General features: G+C 46.5%; 1 protein-coding gene and 1 long non-coding RNA gene across 3 annotated transcripts in view; one reads left to right on the top strand and one right to left on the bottom strand.

Moving 5' to 3' along the window:
- FNDC5 (fibronectin type III domain containing 5) overlaps positions 1-14,474 on the bottom strand; it is a 193,438-nt gene that overhangs the window by 164,235 nt on the left and 14,729 nt on the right. The window contains exons 2-4 of the mRNA XM_081019711.1: positions 13,124-13,239; positions 11,586-11,784; positions 6,716-6,808 (exon numbers count right to left, since the gene is read on the bottom strand). Coding sequence (XP_080875837.1) covers positions 6,716-6,808; positions 11,586-11,784; positions 13,124-13,239 — 408 coding nt within the window. The remainder of the gene's footprint in view (positions 1-6,715; positions 6,809-11,585; positions 11,785-13,123; positions 13,240-14,474) is intronic.
- LOC308484712 lies at positions 2,868-13,480 on the top strand. Of its 2 annotated transcripts, none has more exons than XR_013990088.1 (3): positions 2,868-3,145; positions 12,621-12,737; positions 13,166-13,480. It is a non-coding gene; the product is annotated as an uncharacterized lncRNA (long non-coding RNA). The 2 variants fall into 2 exon arrangements; XR_013990089.1 differs by having other exon boundaries at positions 2,872-3,141.

Raw genomic sequence — 14,474 nt, 5'->3', positions numbered from 1 at the left:
GCCAAGGTCTGCAAAGGAGTGCAGCTGGAAATAAAAAGGTAGCGCCTGCCAGCTCCCATCTCACCCCAATCCGACATGAAGCTTAACTACACGGAACTGTATTTGTGCAGAATGTTCCATGTCATTCCTTAGTTGTCTCCTCATTAAAAATGTAGACCTATCTCCCCCAACCTGGTGCCCACCAGATGTTTTGAACTACAACTCCCAACAGCCACAGCAGGACAGCCGTATGATACTGGGGCTGAAGGGGACTGTAGTCCAAAACATTAGGAGGGCACAAGGTTGGCGAAGGCTGCTTCAGACCTTCTCAGGCTGTCTCTTTGGTGTTATTCTGTCACGGTCTATTATTGGCATTTGTACATATTTTTATATCACAACTGAAGAAACAAACATTATTCCTCCCCGTCAACTGAAAACAAAATAACTGGGACAGGCATGATGGTGACAGAAGTGTTATAAAATATCAACCGCATTAGAGGGAGTGAATATGAGGGAAATTATTCACTCCCTCTGTCTCAGGCTGTTTTGTGGAGTCTTTAGGGTTCTGTCAACATTTCTGATAAAGTTAATTATTGGCACATTAAAAGCAACCAAAACACAGCAAATATGAACGTTCCATGGCGTCACAGCAGCTCAACCAATAGCACCAGAGGCTTCATGGCCACAAGGATAATACAGTGGTACCTCGGGTTAAGTACTTAATTCGTTCCGGAGGTCCGTTCTTAACCTGAAACTGTTCTTAACCTGAAGCACCACTTTAGCTAATGGGGCCTCCTGCTGCCGCCGCGCCACCAGAGCATGATTTCTGTTCTCATCCTGAAGCAAAGTTCTTAACCTGAAGCACTATTTCTGGGTTAGCGGAGTCTGTAACCTGAAGCGTATGTAACCCAAGGTACCACTGTACAGCAAAGGCTCCCCAAATAGCTAATATCTACAGTTGCTCAGCTTGCACCAGTGAGTTGCCCATCGGGATAGACTAGCAGTAGCCAATATGGTTGCCCTCCCAGCCACCCCTGATTATAGGCCATGCTGTCTGGGGATGATGGGAGTTGTAGTCCACTGCCTACCTGTTATACATATATGCCCTGGAGGAATAATTTCAGGTGGCAAGTCAGAGGGTGGGCTGGCTGACCTCAAAGGTTACACAATGCTGTTTTAAGCAAAGTAGCTTTGGAGCGTCACTTGTGCGAAGGGGCTGGAAGGCAGCCCTGTCTGCTAGCAAGCAAAAAAGCAGGTGTCTGTTTGACAGGGCACACACGCAAGGGTGGTGGGGAAGAGGAGGGCAGTGAAAAATTCCTTCATCTCAGAATCCAGGCTGGGCACCGGTGACAAACGGAGGGGATGGCAGCATTTCCCATAACAGCCTCCGTGCTTTAGTGTGCTTGAATTGGCAGGCTTTCTGCTTACACGTTGCAAACACGATGTGACGGCTGTAGCAGGAAAGGGCAGCAGTGCAAATGACCCATCTCTGCCCCCGTAACACGCTCCGAAAAGAGGACACATTTCTACGCTCTTGGTAAAGACTAGATTCAAGAGGAAAAGCTGGCTTGTGCTGAGGCCTTGGTGTTGGTTCTCCTCTTTGAGGAAGGCTTTTTTGGAGAGATTAACATGGCCAAATCATCAGCCCTGCAACTCAGTTCAGGGATAGAGCAGCCTTCCTCACTCTGCTGCATCAGGTCAGAGGCTTTGGCCTACAATTCCCATCAGACCCAACAGGTGTCACATGATGCTAGGACTGATGGGAGCTGTAGTCCAAGACCAGGTTGCACCAAGATTGTGTAGGATCAGCTCAAAACATCCCTGCAAAAGTGGAGTATTGTGTTCAGAGAATCAGAGAATCCTAACGTTGGAAGGGACCACGAGGGTCATCTGGTCCAACCCCTGCAATGGAGGAGTCTTTTTGCCCAACATGGGGCTCAAACCCACAACCCTGAGATTAAGAGTCTCGTTTTCTACCAGCTGAGCTATCCAGGGAAGTATTCCATTCCAATAAGCATGTTCCCTCCCATGAAATTCATGCAGATGCCTATCAGCTCTGGATTAAAGTGATGGCAAGCCAGCCTGGAAGCCAGACCATCTCATTCGGAAACCCCTATAATACCAAATAAGTGGAAGGCTGATAGGAATGGAAGGGGGAGCCTTAGATTTGTTCCTTCTGCCTAAGCTCTCAACATAAAGCAATTAATAAGTTATTGCAGAATATGTCAGCTTGCAAAGCTACTTCTGTAGGGCTGGCTGTTCAACAGCTTTGTTTTGTACCCCTCTGTGCACATCTTGTCTAAAAGAAACCAGAAAGTCCTTTGGCCAGGAAGCTGGAGAGTAGGAAGGGAGAGGCAAAATTCGTCCCCAGAGAAGGACGTAAATTATCCTGTTTGCTGTCTCATTGATTTGCTGGCCTGCTTGCTTCACCTGAAACGGCCCTCCTTCCCCCGTGCTTCCAGCGAAAGCAATTGCAAAGCTCCCTGGCAGAGTGTTTCTGCTTTTCATAAATGTTTCATACTGCAGAAGGGGCAAAAGCAGCTGTCAATGGAGCTAGGGGGCTGAGCACAGAAAGCAAACAAGCCTGAGCTGCCTTTTGCATTAGCTCGTGCTTGGCAAGTCCCAGCTGGCAGGAGAAGGCAATGCAGAAGCGGGATGAAGAGGAGCCACTTCAGAGCTTGCTTTCAAAATGCCAGGGACAGGTGAAGCTAGCAGGGAGCTGGGTTGCTGTATTACAACTGGGAGTGAGAGCACTGTGGGTCCAAACACCTCTTCCTCTCTCTTGGCCTCAACCTCTGCTATACTGGGGAGATGATGAAAATAATCCCATTGGACTATCTTACCGAGCTGACCAATTTATTGTTATATGCAACCCTACCCTCTCATCCTAGGGTGATGTGACATCCAGCCCAGTGAAGGAGAGGAAAGCCCCCCACTTGTCTCCATGGCAACAGAGCTCATTGTTGAGATACAGATGATGGGCACTTGGCTGAGCAGCCCAGGCCATCATCTTGACAAACAAACTGGTCTGACAGGTTTCCTCTTATAGATTTTAGCCTCTCATACACAACATTACAGATCTGAAGGGACCTACTGCATGTCTACCACCCAGACTGACTCCTTCCTGAAACCTTCAACATTATTGAGCCTCTTGACTTGTAGGCAAGTAGGTTTTGCGATATCCATTCTTAAGTGAGCCGTTTGTGGGAGGGGTATACAAGAGCACAACAAGCAATTGTTATTCCACACTTTCCAGCACATTTTCTCATCACTTTCCTTACTGCAAAAGTCCTTTTATTTGGGGGGTGGGATGGAAGCTATAGGAGGAAGCTTCCTAAACTGGTCAGACCAGTCCCTTTGTCAGTGTAATGGCCTTAGCTGCTCAGCTAAGTATCCTGCATTTGCAGCTGAAAACAGCGAGCTCCCTTGTCATAGAAACAAATGGGTGGGCCTTTCCCCACCTCTCCTGGCTGGATGCCAGGGTCATCCTAGTATGGAGAACAATAGGCCAAGCGGGGCTGTGTGGGGGTGAGTTTGGCTGGGCTGGAAGCTGGACAGAGAGGCGTGTCTTGCTCTGTGCTGAACCCAAAGCTGTGGCTTGGGGCTTCCCTGGAGACCTAAAGGAGAGGCAAGATCTATGGAAGTGTTAATTAATTAATTAATTAATTAATTAATAATTTATACCCCACCCATCTGGCTGGGCTTCCCCAGACACTCTGGATGGCTTCCAACAAAATATTAAAATACAGTTCTTTGGGCCCCTCCATCCTATACTCAGGTTGTATATATATGTAAATAAAGTCATATATCCTAAAGACACTGCAGTCTCCAATGACCCTCATTGCACCCTGGGTAAGTACAGGCCCCCCCCCGGAGTCTCTTGCCGCTTGGAGATTGGCCAGGGTTCGAATCCCCACTCGGCCATGAAGCTCACTAGGGACCTTGGGCTAGTCACTGCTTCTTGGCCTAACCTACCTCACAAAGTTGTTGTGGGAATTAAATGAGGAGGGGGAGAACCATGGACACCACCACCTTGAGCTCCTTGGAAGGAAAGGTGGGATAGAAATGTAATTAATAATAATAACAATAATAATAATAATAATAATAATAATAATAATAATAATAGGACTTTTTATGATTGATCTTTGTAAGCTGTTTTGCTCAGGGAACATTTATTTATTTTTGAGGAGGTAAAACAGCCTGATATTCAGCGCTTTTTCCCTAGAAAAATAGGTGTCGGTACTCACCATGAAGTTGTTACAGTAAGCGTCACACTTTTTAACAACAATGGGGAAAAGTGCCGGTACCGCGCACCTTTGAGTATCCCCTGGAGAAAAGCACTGCTTATATTTATGACCATTCTGCAGATGGAAGGTGGGCTGATGTTGAGAGTGAGAGATGCCTGAGGCTACCGAATTTGTTCATGGCCAAGGCAGTATTTAAACTGGGGGCTTATCGCTCACCCCCTTAAGTCGGTTCCATGCAGCCTGCTTAATGAGCATTCAGCCTGGCTTGTGTGCAGAGAGATTAGGCGGCGGCAGCTATTGAATGATAATCCACCTTGTTATCCTCCTCATTCCACTGCCTTTCCCTATCATGTTCCTTATCCCATCCAATCTTTCCAGGTGGAGGGGAGGTTTTGTTTCGCAAGAGCTCCAGATCAGTTGTAATTGTGCAGCCTGATGTGACTGAATCCCACCCGTAAACAGTGACTGTATGGGAAACGGCCTTAGACAATACTCTGCATTGGCTCGGGGAGTTATTCGTCAATATGTGTACACCTAAATATACAGAGCAGTTGATACGGATGGAAGAAAAGAGACAATAAAGAACAGGAGTCTCTGGGCATGTGCAGGAAGTACAGGCTTCCTCACCTACACCACACATCTGGGTTTATAGGAGGTAAAAATGTGAGGATATGAGTTCAAAGCACGTCCAAGCCTTCTGTTTTTACAAATGACTCACACTGGCAACAACCTCCTGGCAAACTTGCAGAATTATAGCAGAAGGGGCTTGAATATTTATGGAGACTATAAACTAGCACACTTTTATTTATTTTGATAGAGCAGGAACCATTATGGGATGGTGGGGAGTTGCCCCTCTAACTTTTCCATATGTAGTCTTTCCTTATGACATCTCTTAAGAAGTCTAAAAAGAAAAGCCCAGCATGCCCAGTATTGCAAGCTAATCTTAATTCCAAAAGCAGACCTTAGATTCAACACAAATTACATTCAACACACATTTAAAGCACGTTGCTTTCCCCAAACCAAGGAAGCATGGTTCCCCCTTGCAGACCTGCAATTCCCAGTACCCTTATCAAATTCCCAGGGTTCTTTGTGGGATGTTCTGTCTTTTACATGTGTGTTGGATGTGCTTTGAATGTCCTCATAAACTGGTCATACATCAACACCTACAGTTCTATGATTCTGTCACAGAGGGAGCAGTTTTGCTTACAGGAAAGTTTTCTTTTTGTCTCTCCACGCCTGCCCTCCCCCTCAATTCCTGGTAGTAGATTTTAAGAGGATTGGGGCTTACTGCCATTCTGCTGATTTATGCTCTAATAATGCTTCAGGCCATTTATTGTTTTAACAATTCTGTCATTTTAACAGGGGGTAGTTAAATAGGCACTCTAGTAAAAAATACTAATACCACAGAGAAACAGGAGCGGATTGCAAGGCAGGCATAGGGCGACAATTTACACTTGATTTGTCTGTTTAGACTTCTTCAGAATTTCAGAGAAGGCACATAGTGAGAAATCTTGACTGGCTGGCAATTTACAGTGGTACCTTGGGTTAAGTACTTAATTCGTTCCGGAGGTCCATTCTTAACCTGAAACTGTTCTTAACCTGAAGCACCACTTTAGCTAATGGGGCCTCCTGCTGCCGCCGCGCCGCCGTAGCACGATTTCTGTTCTCATCCTGAAGCAAAGTTCTTAACCCAAGGTATTATTTCTGGGTTAGCGGAGTCTGTAACCTGAAGCGCATGTAACCTGAAGCGTATGTAACCCGAGGTACCACTGTACAAGACTCTGATGGGACAAATAAAGGCAAAAGAGTCTTGTGGCACTGGGGACTATCCAGGGAGGTGAGTGGCTATTGTGAAGTTATTTCAGTTCCTAACAAGTCCCAACCCCAGGGACTCAGCTGTTTCTCAGCTAAAGAAATAGCTGTTTGAATGTGCACCAGATGGCGACAGAGAGCAGGAAATTTTAAAACACGATTTTCCATAGAGATTTTTTTCTTTTGTTTTTACAATCTAACTTCTGACTTTTTTTAATAGCATTCCCCCCCCCCCCCCGTGTTTAGATCCACCCCAGGAAACAAGCTGGGTAAGAGCACATTGGAAACACAACAAAATCTAGAAACATAACAACCATACTTGTGTGCAAGCTGGTAAAATTCTAATAATCTCTATACTTGATTATAGTCGAACCCAAGCACATGTAACCCAAATAACTGCTTATTCTTCCTCATTCATCCCTCCCTCTGCCCTCTTTCCACTGCAGTCTGATCTATGTTCAGTTTTAGACTGGAAACATAATTGGGGCAGCAGCCTCTCCTCTTGTACTTTTTAAAGCATCCAATGCACACAGGCGGGGACATATTGTGAAAATGATTGCCTAGTTATGTCCACCTGTGCACATGTCTTCAGGGTCTTTTTGTGTGCACAAAATTCTCTGTCCAAAACCCCCAATACATGCATTTATTTTGCATGCATTTAGGGGACTCATACTGACCTGCCCACATGAACAAGACCACGACAATGATGAGGATCTCCCCGGCTCGCAGCTGCTGGTTTTTCTCTCCCATCTCCTTCATCGTTACCTCATCTGCACAGGATGGGGAGAAAGAGAGAGAGAGAGAGAGAGAGAGAGAGAGAGAGAGATGGCAGGCGGACCTTAGCTCCATTCCAAACCTACCCTCATAGATTTTTGTTACCCTAAACAAAGAATTGGGCAAAGAGTTGACTTGTGAAGCACGGCTTTCAAGTACGCAAGGTATCCCTAGGTGTGAGGACCATGTGGCTTCCCCCAATGTACCTTGGAGCCTCTGATAGCAGCCTTTGCCAAGCTGGTGGTGTCCAGGCATTTTGGACCACACCTTCCATCAGCCCCGGCGGCAGCATCCTGTGGCATTGCAGAGGCTTTTTAGATAGACACCTCTCATCTTGGAAAAACAAGCCGTGGCACCCTCAGCCCCTCCCTCACAAGGAACCTGGTCAAGGTCTCCCCAGCTATGAGAAGATATGCTGTGCTTCTATTTAATTCATAGTTATTATTTCTACATGTGTATAAACAAACGAAAGCAGATCTGTGGCCTCTTTTTGTGCGATGTATAAGTGGTCATCCTGTCCTAACTCAGAGTAGACCCCTTGCTGGCCCTACGTCAGTCATATCCTTTCATTTTACTGGGTCTGCACTGAGTAAACCTTATTTTGGTACAACCCAGAGGATTTCAGAATGTTCGAGGTTTTCTCACACTTGAGTGATGAGCAACTTCTATCCCCTTCTGCCTTGCTGGGTGCTAGGTCACTCATTGTTATCCCACCCCCCCTGCCCCCACGCACTATTCTGTTCCTCCTTGCTGTTTTCCCAGCCACCATGTGGGAGTCATAAAGCCACGGTAAAGGCTTGTAATATTGCAGGGTGCCCCCTGACCTCGGCTGACCAGCACTCTGAGCTTTACAATGTAATGGAATGTATTGCAGTTGTGTTTCCTCTGGGCAGGGATGACCCTATAAGGTGTTGGGGGCAATAAAAGCCTTGACCGGTTGAGGTAACGTGAGACATTGGAAAACAGCCATGCGGCTGGAGAGAGGACAAAGGATAATAAAGAAGTTTGCAGGAGGAGAGGGAAGTTAAAAGGAGCTGCTCCTACCATCATGAAAATATTGCTGGCTCTCTGTGTCATAATTTTATGCTAAACTTTGCCATTTGTAACGGCTGGCTCCGACAAGTGGTGCCCCGTGTGAGGCTGAATAAAAGAATACGTCTGAGGACTAAGAGGATTTTAAAAGAAAACCGTGTGAGGCAACTTAAAGAAAACAGTCTGAGGCAGACTGAGGATTTTAAAAGGAAACCGTGTGAGGTTTATCGATCCTAGCAAAGGATATCATCGGCTCACTACGCCCGGAAAGGGCTTCAAGCGCTAATCATCTTAAAAAGATCCCGGTGAGTTCCGATCCCTTATTTATATTGATTTTAGAAAAATGGGCAGCTCTTTGTCTGCTCCCCAACAGAAATTTTTAAAAGACTTAAAATTTCTCCTCTCCTCCAACGAATTGGAAGTTCCGGAGGGTGATTTAATACAGCTCATTCTGGCTATCGAAGAGCATTCCCCCTGGTTTCCTGCAGATGGGACTTGGGAATTGAAACATTGGGACAAGATAGGGGAACATTTTCATGGGCACCCCAGCATAAGTGTTCGGATTCTAAATGCATGGTGCAAGGTTCGTTACGCCATGGACTCTTTATCACCAAAAAATATCTCCATGGCTGCATTGCCAACACAACCTTCAGCTTCCTTACTCCAGCCTGCTGTGTTAGAGTCTGTTCCAATACTTGCTTTGCCAGCAGCTCCAGACCCCAAACCTCCAGACTACAGTTCCTCACCTGAGGACCCAATCCTGCAAAAATACCGTGGTCTGGCTGGCAATGATCCTAATCTTTCAGTGGCAGAACCAGCTACTCCTTTTCAACGTGCAGTTCTTGCCTGTTCCTTAATTCAGGATACTATGGCATTCCCTGTTATTGTGCCCCCTGCTGGTGCCCCGGCAGGCACCCAAGCCCAACACCAACCTTTTGACTTTAAGATCTTGAGAGAGCTGCAACAGTCAGTAAAGGCCAATGGACTCCAAGCCCCATATACACAGGCGCTTTTAGAAGCCACATTAGCCCAGCTCTTGGTTCCAGAGGCCCATACAGTGTTGCCCCCATCAGCTGGTGTTTTGTTTGCCCACGAATGGGAAACTGCCTGCCGTGCTTATGCTCCAGCCTTGTTACAACAAGTCAGAGGAAATAATCCAAATGTTACCCTCGCAGACGTCTTAGATGCCATGTTGGGGCGTGGTCCCTTCGCTCAAGCTTCAGTGCAAGCCACACTGCTGCAAATCTTATTGAGGGACACTGCTCTTGCTGCTAAACAAGCAATGAGAAAAATCCCAGAACCCAGTATTCAATCAAGGTGGGGTTCAATCAGGCAAGAGGCAAGAGAATCATATTCTTCCTTTATGGACAGGCTGCTTACAGCAGTGAGTCGCCAAATTGAAAATCCTGAAGCCAAACAAATAATCATCAAACAATTGGCCTTTGAAAATGCCAATGAGGATTGTAAGGTTGCGTTACGACCGATAATACACAATCCTGCCACAGACACAGCAGCCATGCTTCGCATTTGTCAGTCTGTCGGTGCAGCCAGCCACAAGGCTTATCTGCTGGCAGCAGCGCTAAATGAAAACCAGCCTGTAGCCACCGATACAACTTGTTTCCAGTGTGGCAAACCAGGATCACCGATACCCCAGTGGGGGTAGAACAGTGGCCTCTACCAAAAGAAAAATCCGCAGCAGCGGCACCAGCTATCTCTGACCAGCTTATTTCTGAACAATTGACTTTCGGCCACATTGAACCATCTTCATCCCACTGGCTCCAGCAGACAGGGAACGGTTTGCTTTTACATTGCCAGCATATAACAATTCGCAGCCCACCCAGCGATATCAGTGGGTTGTCCTGCCTCAAGGCATGTGGAACTCCCCTACACTTTGTCAACATTTTGTGGGTGAAGCATTGAAACCTTTCCGCATGCGCCACCTAGAGGTGCTGCACACGAGCTGCACCTGGCAGTGTTTGCCTTCCTAACCATTTGCCTTGCCATCCTTTGCTGCACTGTTATACAAGGAAGAGAAGCAGACGACCAGTCCAGTTGAAACCACCATATTTCACCTTATCGGCTGGCAAGCAGCTGTCGCCTGAATCCTACTCTGGCTGGCAGTATCCACGGCTCAGCCACTTTCGAACTAGAAGAACAGCGTTGTTGAATAAGACTTTTAGGGGAGAAAATTGTCCTAAGATATGGAGGGATGATATTTTTGTACAAGATATGATTATGTTTGCCAGTTTATTGCATGCTTCTAAATGTTGGGTGTGTATGCCAGTTATTCCGGCATAATGCTTCATGGTGTGCCTGTCAATGGATCTTTTCAATTTACTAATATTATATCCCCTAAGCAAACTTTTTGGCCTCCAGTACAATTGACCCTCCATGAGCCTCCCCCCATTTATTTTCAAATTAAGGAGGGGAAAGAATCATGGGGCATATAGCCAAACTGTCAATATACATTGAATTTCACTTTTAATAGCTCTTGTTCTCTTACAGGAATATACAGTGACAAATCTCAGTGCTATAGGAGTGACACCAGTGCATGGCTAAAAACTAGGAAAGAAGCCTACCATGCAGCTTGGAATCAGAATTCTTATATTCTTGGCTCCCAGATGGGAGTTGGCTTCGACATTTATTGATTTTAGTGATCATTATAGTAGTTATTTGTGTTATTTTGTGTTGCTGTATCCAATGTATTCCTTCTTTAATTTCTATATGTACTGCATGGTTCTCCAGTCTGCGGCCCGCTTCTGGTGTCAAAGAGTCGCTTATCGCGTATTGACTCTGATATAAAATAAAGAAAGAGGGCATGTGGGAGTCATAAAGCCACGGTAAAGGCTTGTAATATTGCAGGGTGCCCCCTGACCTCGGCTGACCAGCACTCTGAGCTTTACAATGTAATGGAATGTATTGCAGTTGTGTTTCCTCTGGGCAGGGATGACCCTATAAGGTGTTGGGGGCAATAAAAGCCTTGACCGGTGAGACATTGGAAAACAGCCATGCGGCTGGAGAGAGGACAAAGGATAATAAAGAAGTTTGCAGGAGGAGAGGGAAGTTAAAAGGAGCTGCTCCTACCATCATGAAAATATTGCTGGCTCTCTGTGTCATAATTTTATGCTAAACTTCGCCATTTGTAACGGCTGGCTCCGACACCACCAAACTGATTTTTGCAAACCTGGAAAGGCTGCTGTGGTGCCTGATGTGGGTGTATACCACCCTAGCCCTTTTGCACAAATCCACACAATGCAGAACCCACCCCCCAATACACACGCAGCAGCTTCGCCTTTTGTTCCAGCTGGGCAGGTGCTTGAAAAGGCCCAGTAACCCAAGGGCTGTATCATGGACCTGGCAGGTGGCAAGGCAGGGTTGATGCATTCCCTCTTGGGCAGAGGTGTTGGCAGCAGCAGCAAATGTTGCACAGCCCCAGTTTAGGCCTTCCAGCTGCTTGCTTCCACTTCCCAGCTGTGCTGAAAGAAGAATGTTCATCTGACCAGCTAGAGGGTCCTGGAGGAAGGGGCCACAGCAGTGGACACCCTCCTCCTGGAAGAGGCAGGGTGCGCAAAATGAGAATTATCTCCTGCTGGCTCTCACCTTCTTCTGGTACTCCATTCCAGCTGACAGCAGTGGCTCAGTGGGGTCCCTTTGCCACTTGTAGCTCCACTTCACTGCCCTCCTGCAAACAGTGCTGCTTGTCTCCCACCTCCCAGGGCCCACAGCCTCCTCCTGACTTGCCTTTGTTTTTGGAAGCCAGTTTCTCCGCTTCCCGGGGGGTCTTGAAGTGGACTGGTTCGCTGGCTGGACTCTGGCCTTGGATGCTGATGGACTGGACGTGCACAATGTACTCGGTGTCCTCTTCCAGGTCCCAGAGGGAGCACGAGCGGGTGGTGGTGTTCACCTCCTGGATGAAGCGCAGCATCCTGACATCCTTCTTCTGCAGGGGGAGAAAGCAAAACACCCACATATTCCAAAGGGCCAAATGAGAAATGGTAGCAGCAGGTCCCATTGTTTAAACCAAAGCCTGTCCCAATCAGAGGCGTAGCAAGGTCAGGTGGTACCTGGTGCAGAAAATTCCTTGTCACTCCCCCCCACACATTCAGATTATTAAAAGAAGGAAAAATAAGATACTTAGAGTCGCAAGTGTTATTTTCTTGTTCATTTACTGAACATTGTGAGCATAAACAGCTTTGGCTTAGCGGCCCAGGAGGTCGTCCGCAGTGCCCGCGCGCCCGAGAGCCCAACCGCTGTTGGCAGGTGCTAAGGCCACTGGTTCAGGGACCTGCCTCCCAGCTGCTTTTGGTTCCTATGTTTTTGCAAGAGCTCATTGAGACACAGTTTATTGACTGCTTTTGACCACTCTCCTCTCCTCTTATCAGGGTGGTTGAAACAGGAAGCAGCAGCCTGTGGGGGCCGCTGCAGTGGCCCAAAAAACCCAACCACTGCTGGCAGGAGGCTATGCAAGTCGGCCTTGGAACACCAGCCCTTTCCTTGCCTTCGTCCTGCCCCCAGCCACAGCTGATTGGCCAGCTGGGTTGGGGGCGGGGCGAAGGTTTCAAGGCAAGGAGGGTGACATCTGGGACCCGGGGAGCCCCGACAACCTCTCGGAGAGGTGCTACAATAAGTTTATTTTTTAAATACTTATTTTCTCCAGTTTGTCACCCCCCCTCAGTTGTGGCAACCAGAGCGAACCGCCCCACCGCACACATCTTCCTGTGCCACTGGTCCCAATCATTTGCTTGCTGCTTTGAAATAACTTGTTTTTGCTCACAGGACAAGGTGTCAGAAGACCTTTAAATTTTGATGACAGGGGAATGTCTGAATGGAATGAGGGAAGAGAGAGTCATTGCATCTTTCTGAAGTTTGATTGACAAGGAAACTCTTTAGGCAGTGAGTTGCATCAGCCTCTTAATTACTGTAACAGTTTGTTCAGGTTTCATATAAATTTATTCAGGTTTGTGTATATCTTTTATTTTTACATCTGTTAAAAATAGGAACTGAAAGGGAATGCTGTGATTTGCCAGGGATAGTCAGAATATTATTTATTTTATTTTTTGTCAACTAGTGCTATTTTTATAAGGATACGTAGCTTGTTTTATGATCCGAGGACTAGATGCAAAGAAACAATTCTGAATCTGAGGTTGCTTCCAGACAACCTCTTTACTGATTCAACTGCACAAAGTTGCTGGTAGGTTAGACAACATTGGCTGTTTATTGAACCTCCGTTCTGATCTTACAAAAAGTCCAGTTTTAAAGGAAGGGATTTTGCCACCTACCTGCTGGGAGATGGCAAATCCTATGACCACCTCTTCTTCCAGGACGTCCCAGGTCACAACAGCTGAGTTGGCTTTCAGGAGCTTGACTGTGACATTGACTGGAGCGGAGGGGCTGTCTGCAAGGAGAGGGAGATTCACATCACATGAATGGAGAAGATGCTTAGCAGGAGAGAAGGAAGCTGGAAGGACTTCTTCACACCACACATGATTAGCTAATGGAATTGACTATCAGAAGAAACATAATAAATAACAGCAACAATCTATGGCTTTTTAAACTGCAGGGGGTTTATTGTTTTTATTTGTTACTATGTTAAGCATTTTTGTGTTTTTATATTAAAAACCTCCCTGTGATCCTCAGTTGAAGGACAGTATTATTATTAGGCACTCCCACCTGAAGGAGAGCTGATGGTTGCTCATGTTGGGGTGGTTTGGAGACATGCAGAAGGGAAATTTGTGGAGGCAACATGTCTGGATAGCTAGTAGCCCTTACAGCTAAATGGAACCTTAGTATTCAGAGGCCATGCATTGCAATGCTTCTTACCAGTAGCAGTGGATCTGTATCAAGAAGCAATCACTGGACAATTAACTCCCATGGAAACACATCACCTGTAGTCTCCCAAATAAATGATGCATCTGGCAACTTTGCCCAGGACTGTTAAGAGACACTCCAGCAAGACCTCTGGATGCATTAGCCTTCTCCTGCACAGACCCCTCCAGGTTTTACAACAACACCTTAAAATATTGGGAGAATGTAGGCAGCATGCTTTGAATGAAGAAGAAGAATTATGCAAGAATAATGGTGATGAAGACTCTGCCGTGTGTGTGCATGGATCTACATATGCAGCACAGATAAGCCCCTAACTGGATAAGCGCTAGGAAAAACACACTAGTTTACACATTAGAATATGCCCCGGGGAAAGGAGAGAATGCAGGCAAACATTAGCCTCACAATGGTCCTAAGAAATAGGTTTTCCATACCTCATCTTACTGTGTATTTTGTCTGCGTGGTGCTCCCCTCTAACTGTTACTGTCCCAGGCTTTCCCCTCCATATATCCAGAGATTCCCTATATGCAATTGATGCAGCTCTCCTATATGAATTTTCAAAGCAAAGGGGATCTCTGGATTTAGGGAAGAGCAAGTGTGGGACAGCAGTAGCTGGCTAAGAACGTCACACGGGCAAGGAGGCACAAGGGATTCACAATATGCATAAGGATGAGATATGGGTGGGTCCTGAGATGTAGAGAGACAAGTGAATTCGCCCGGAGATGGGAAAACTCACTTGAGAAATCTCACATGAGGGGGGTGGGCAAAGGGAAGCAAGTAAGAAGATATCTTCTTCCCCTCTCTCTC

The sequence above is a fragment of the Podarcis pityusensis genome (genome assembly GCF_964106645.2).
Source record: "Podarcis pityusensis genome assembly, chromosome: 8".
In the NCBI taxonomy this organism is placed as follows: Eukaryota; Metazoa; Chordata; class Lepidosauria; order Squamata; family Lacertidae; genus Podarcis; species Podarcis pityusensis.
The sequence above is the reverse complement of the archived record's forward strand: the minus strand, read 5'-3'. Positions and strand labels throughout refer to the sequence as shown.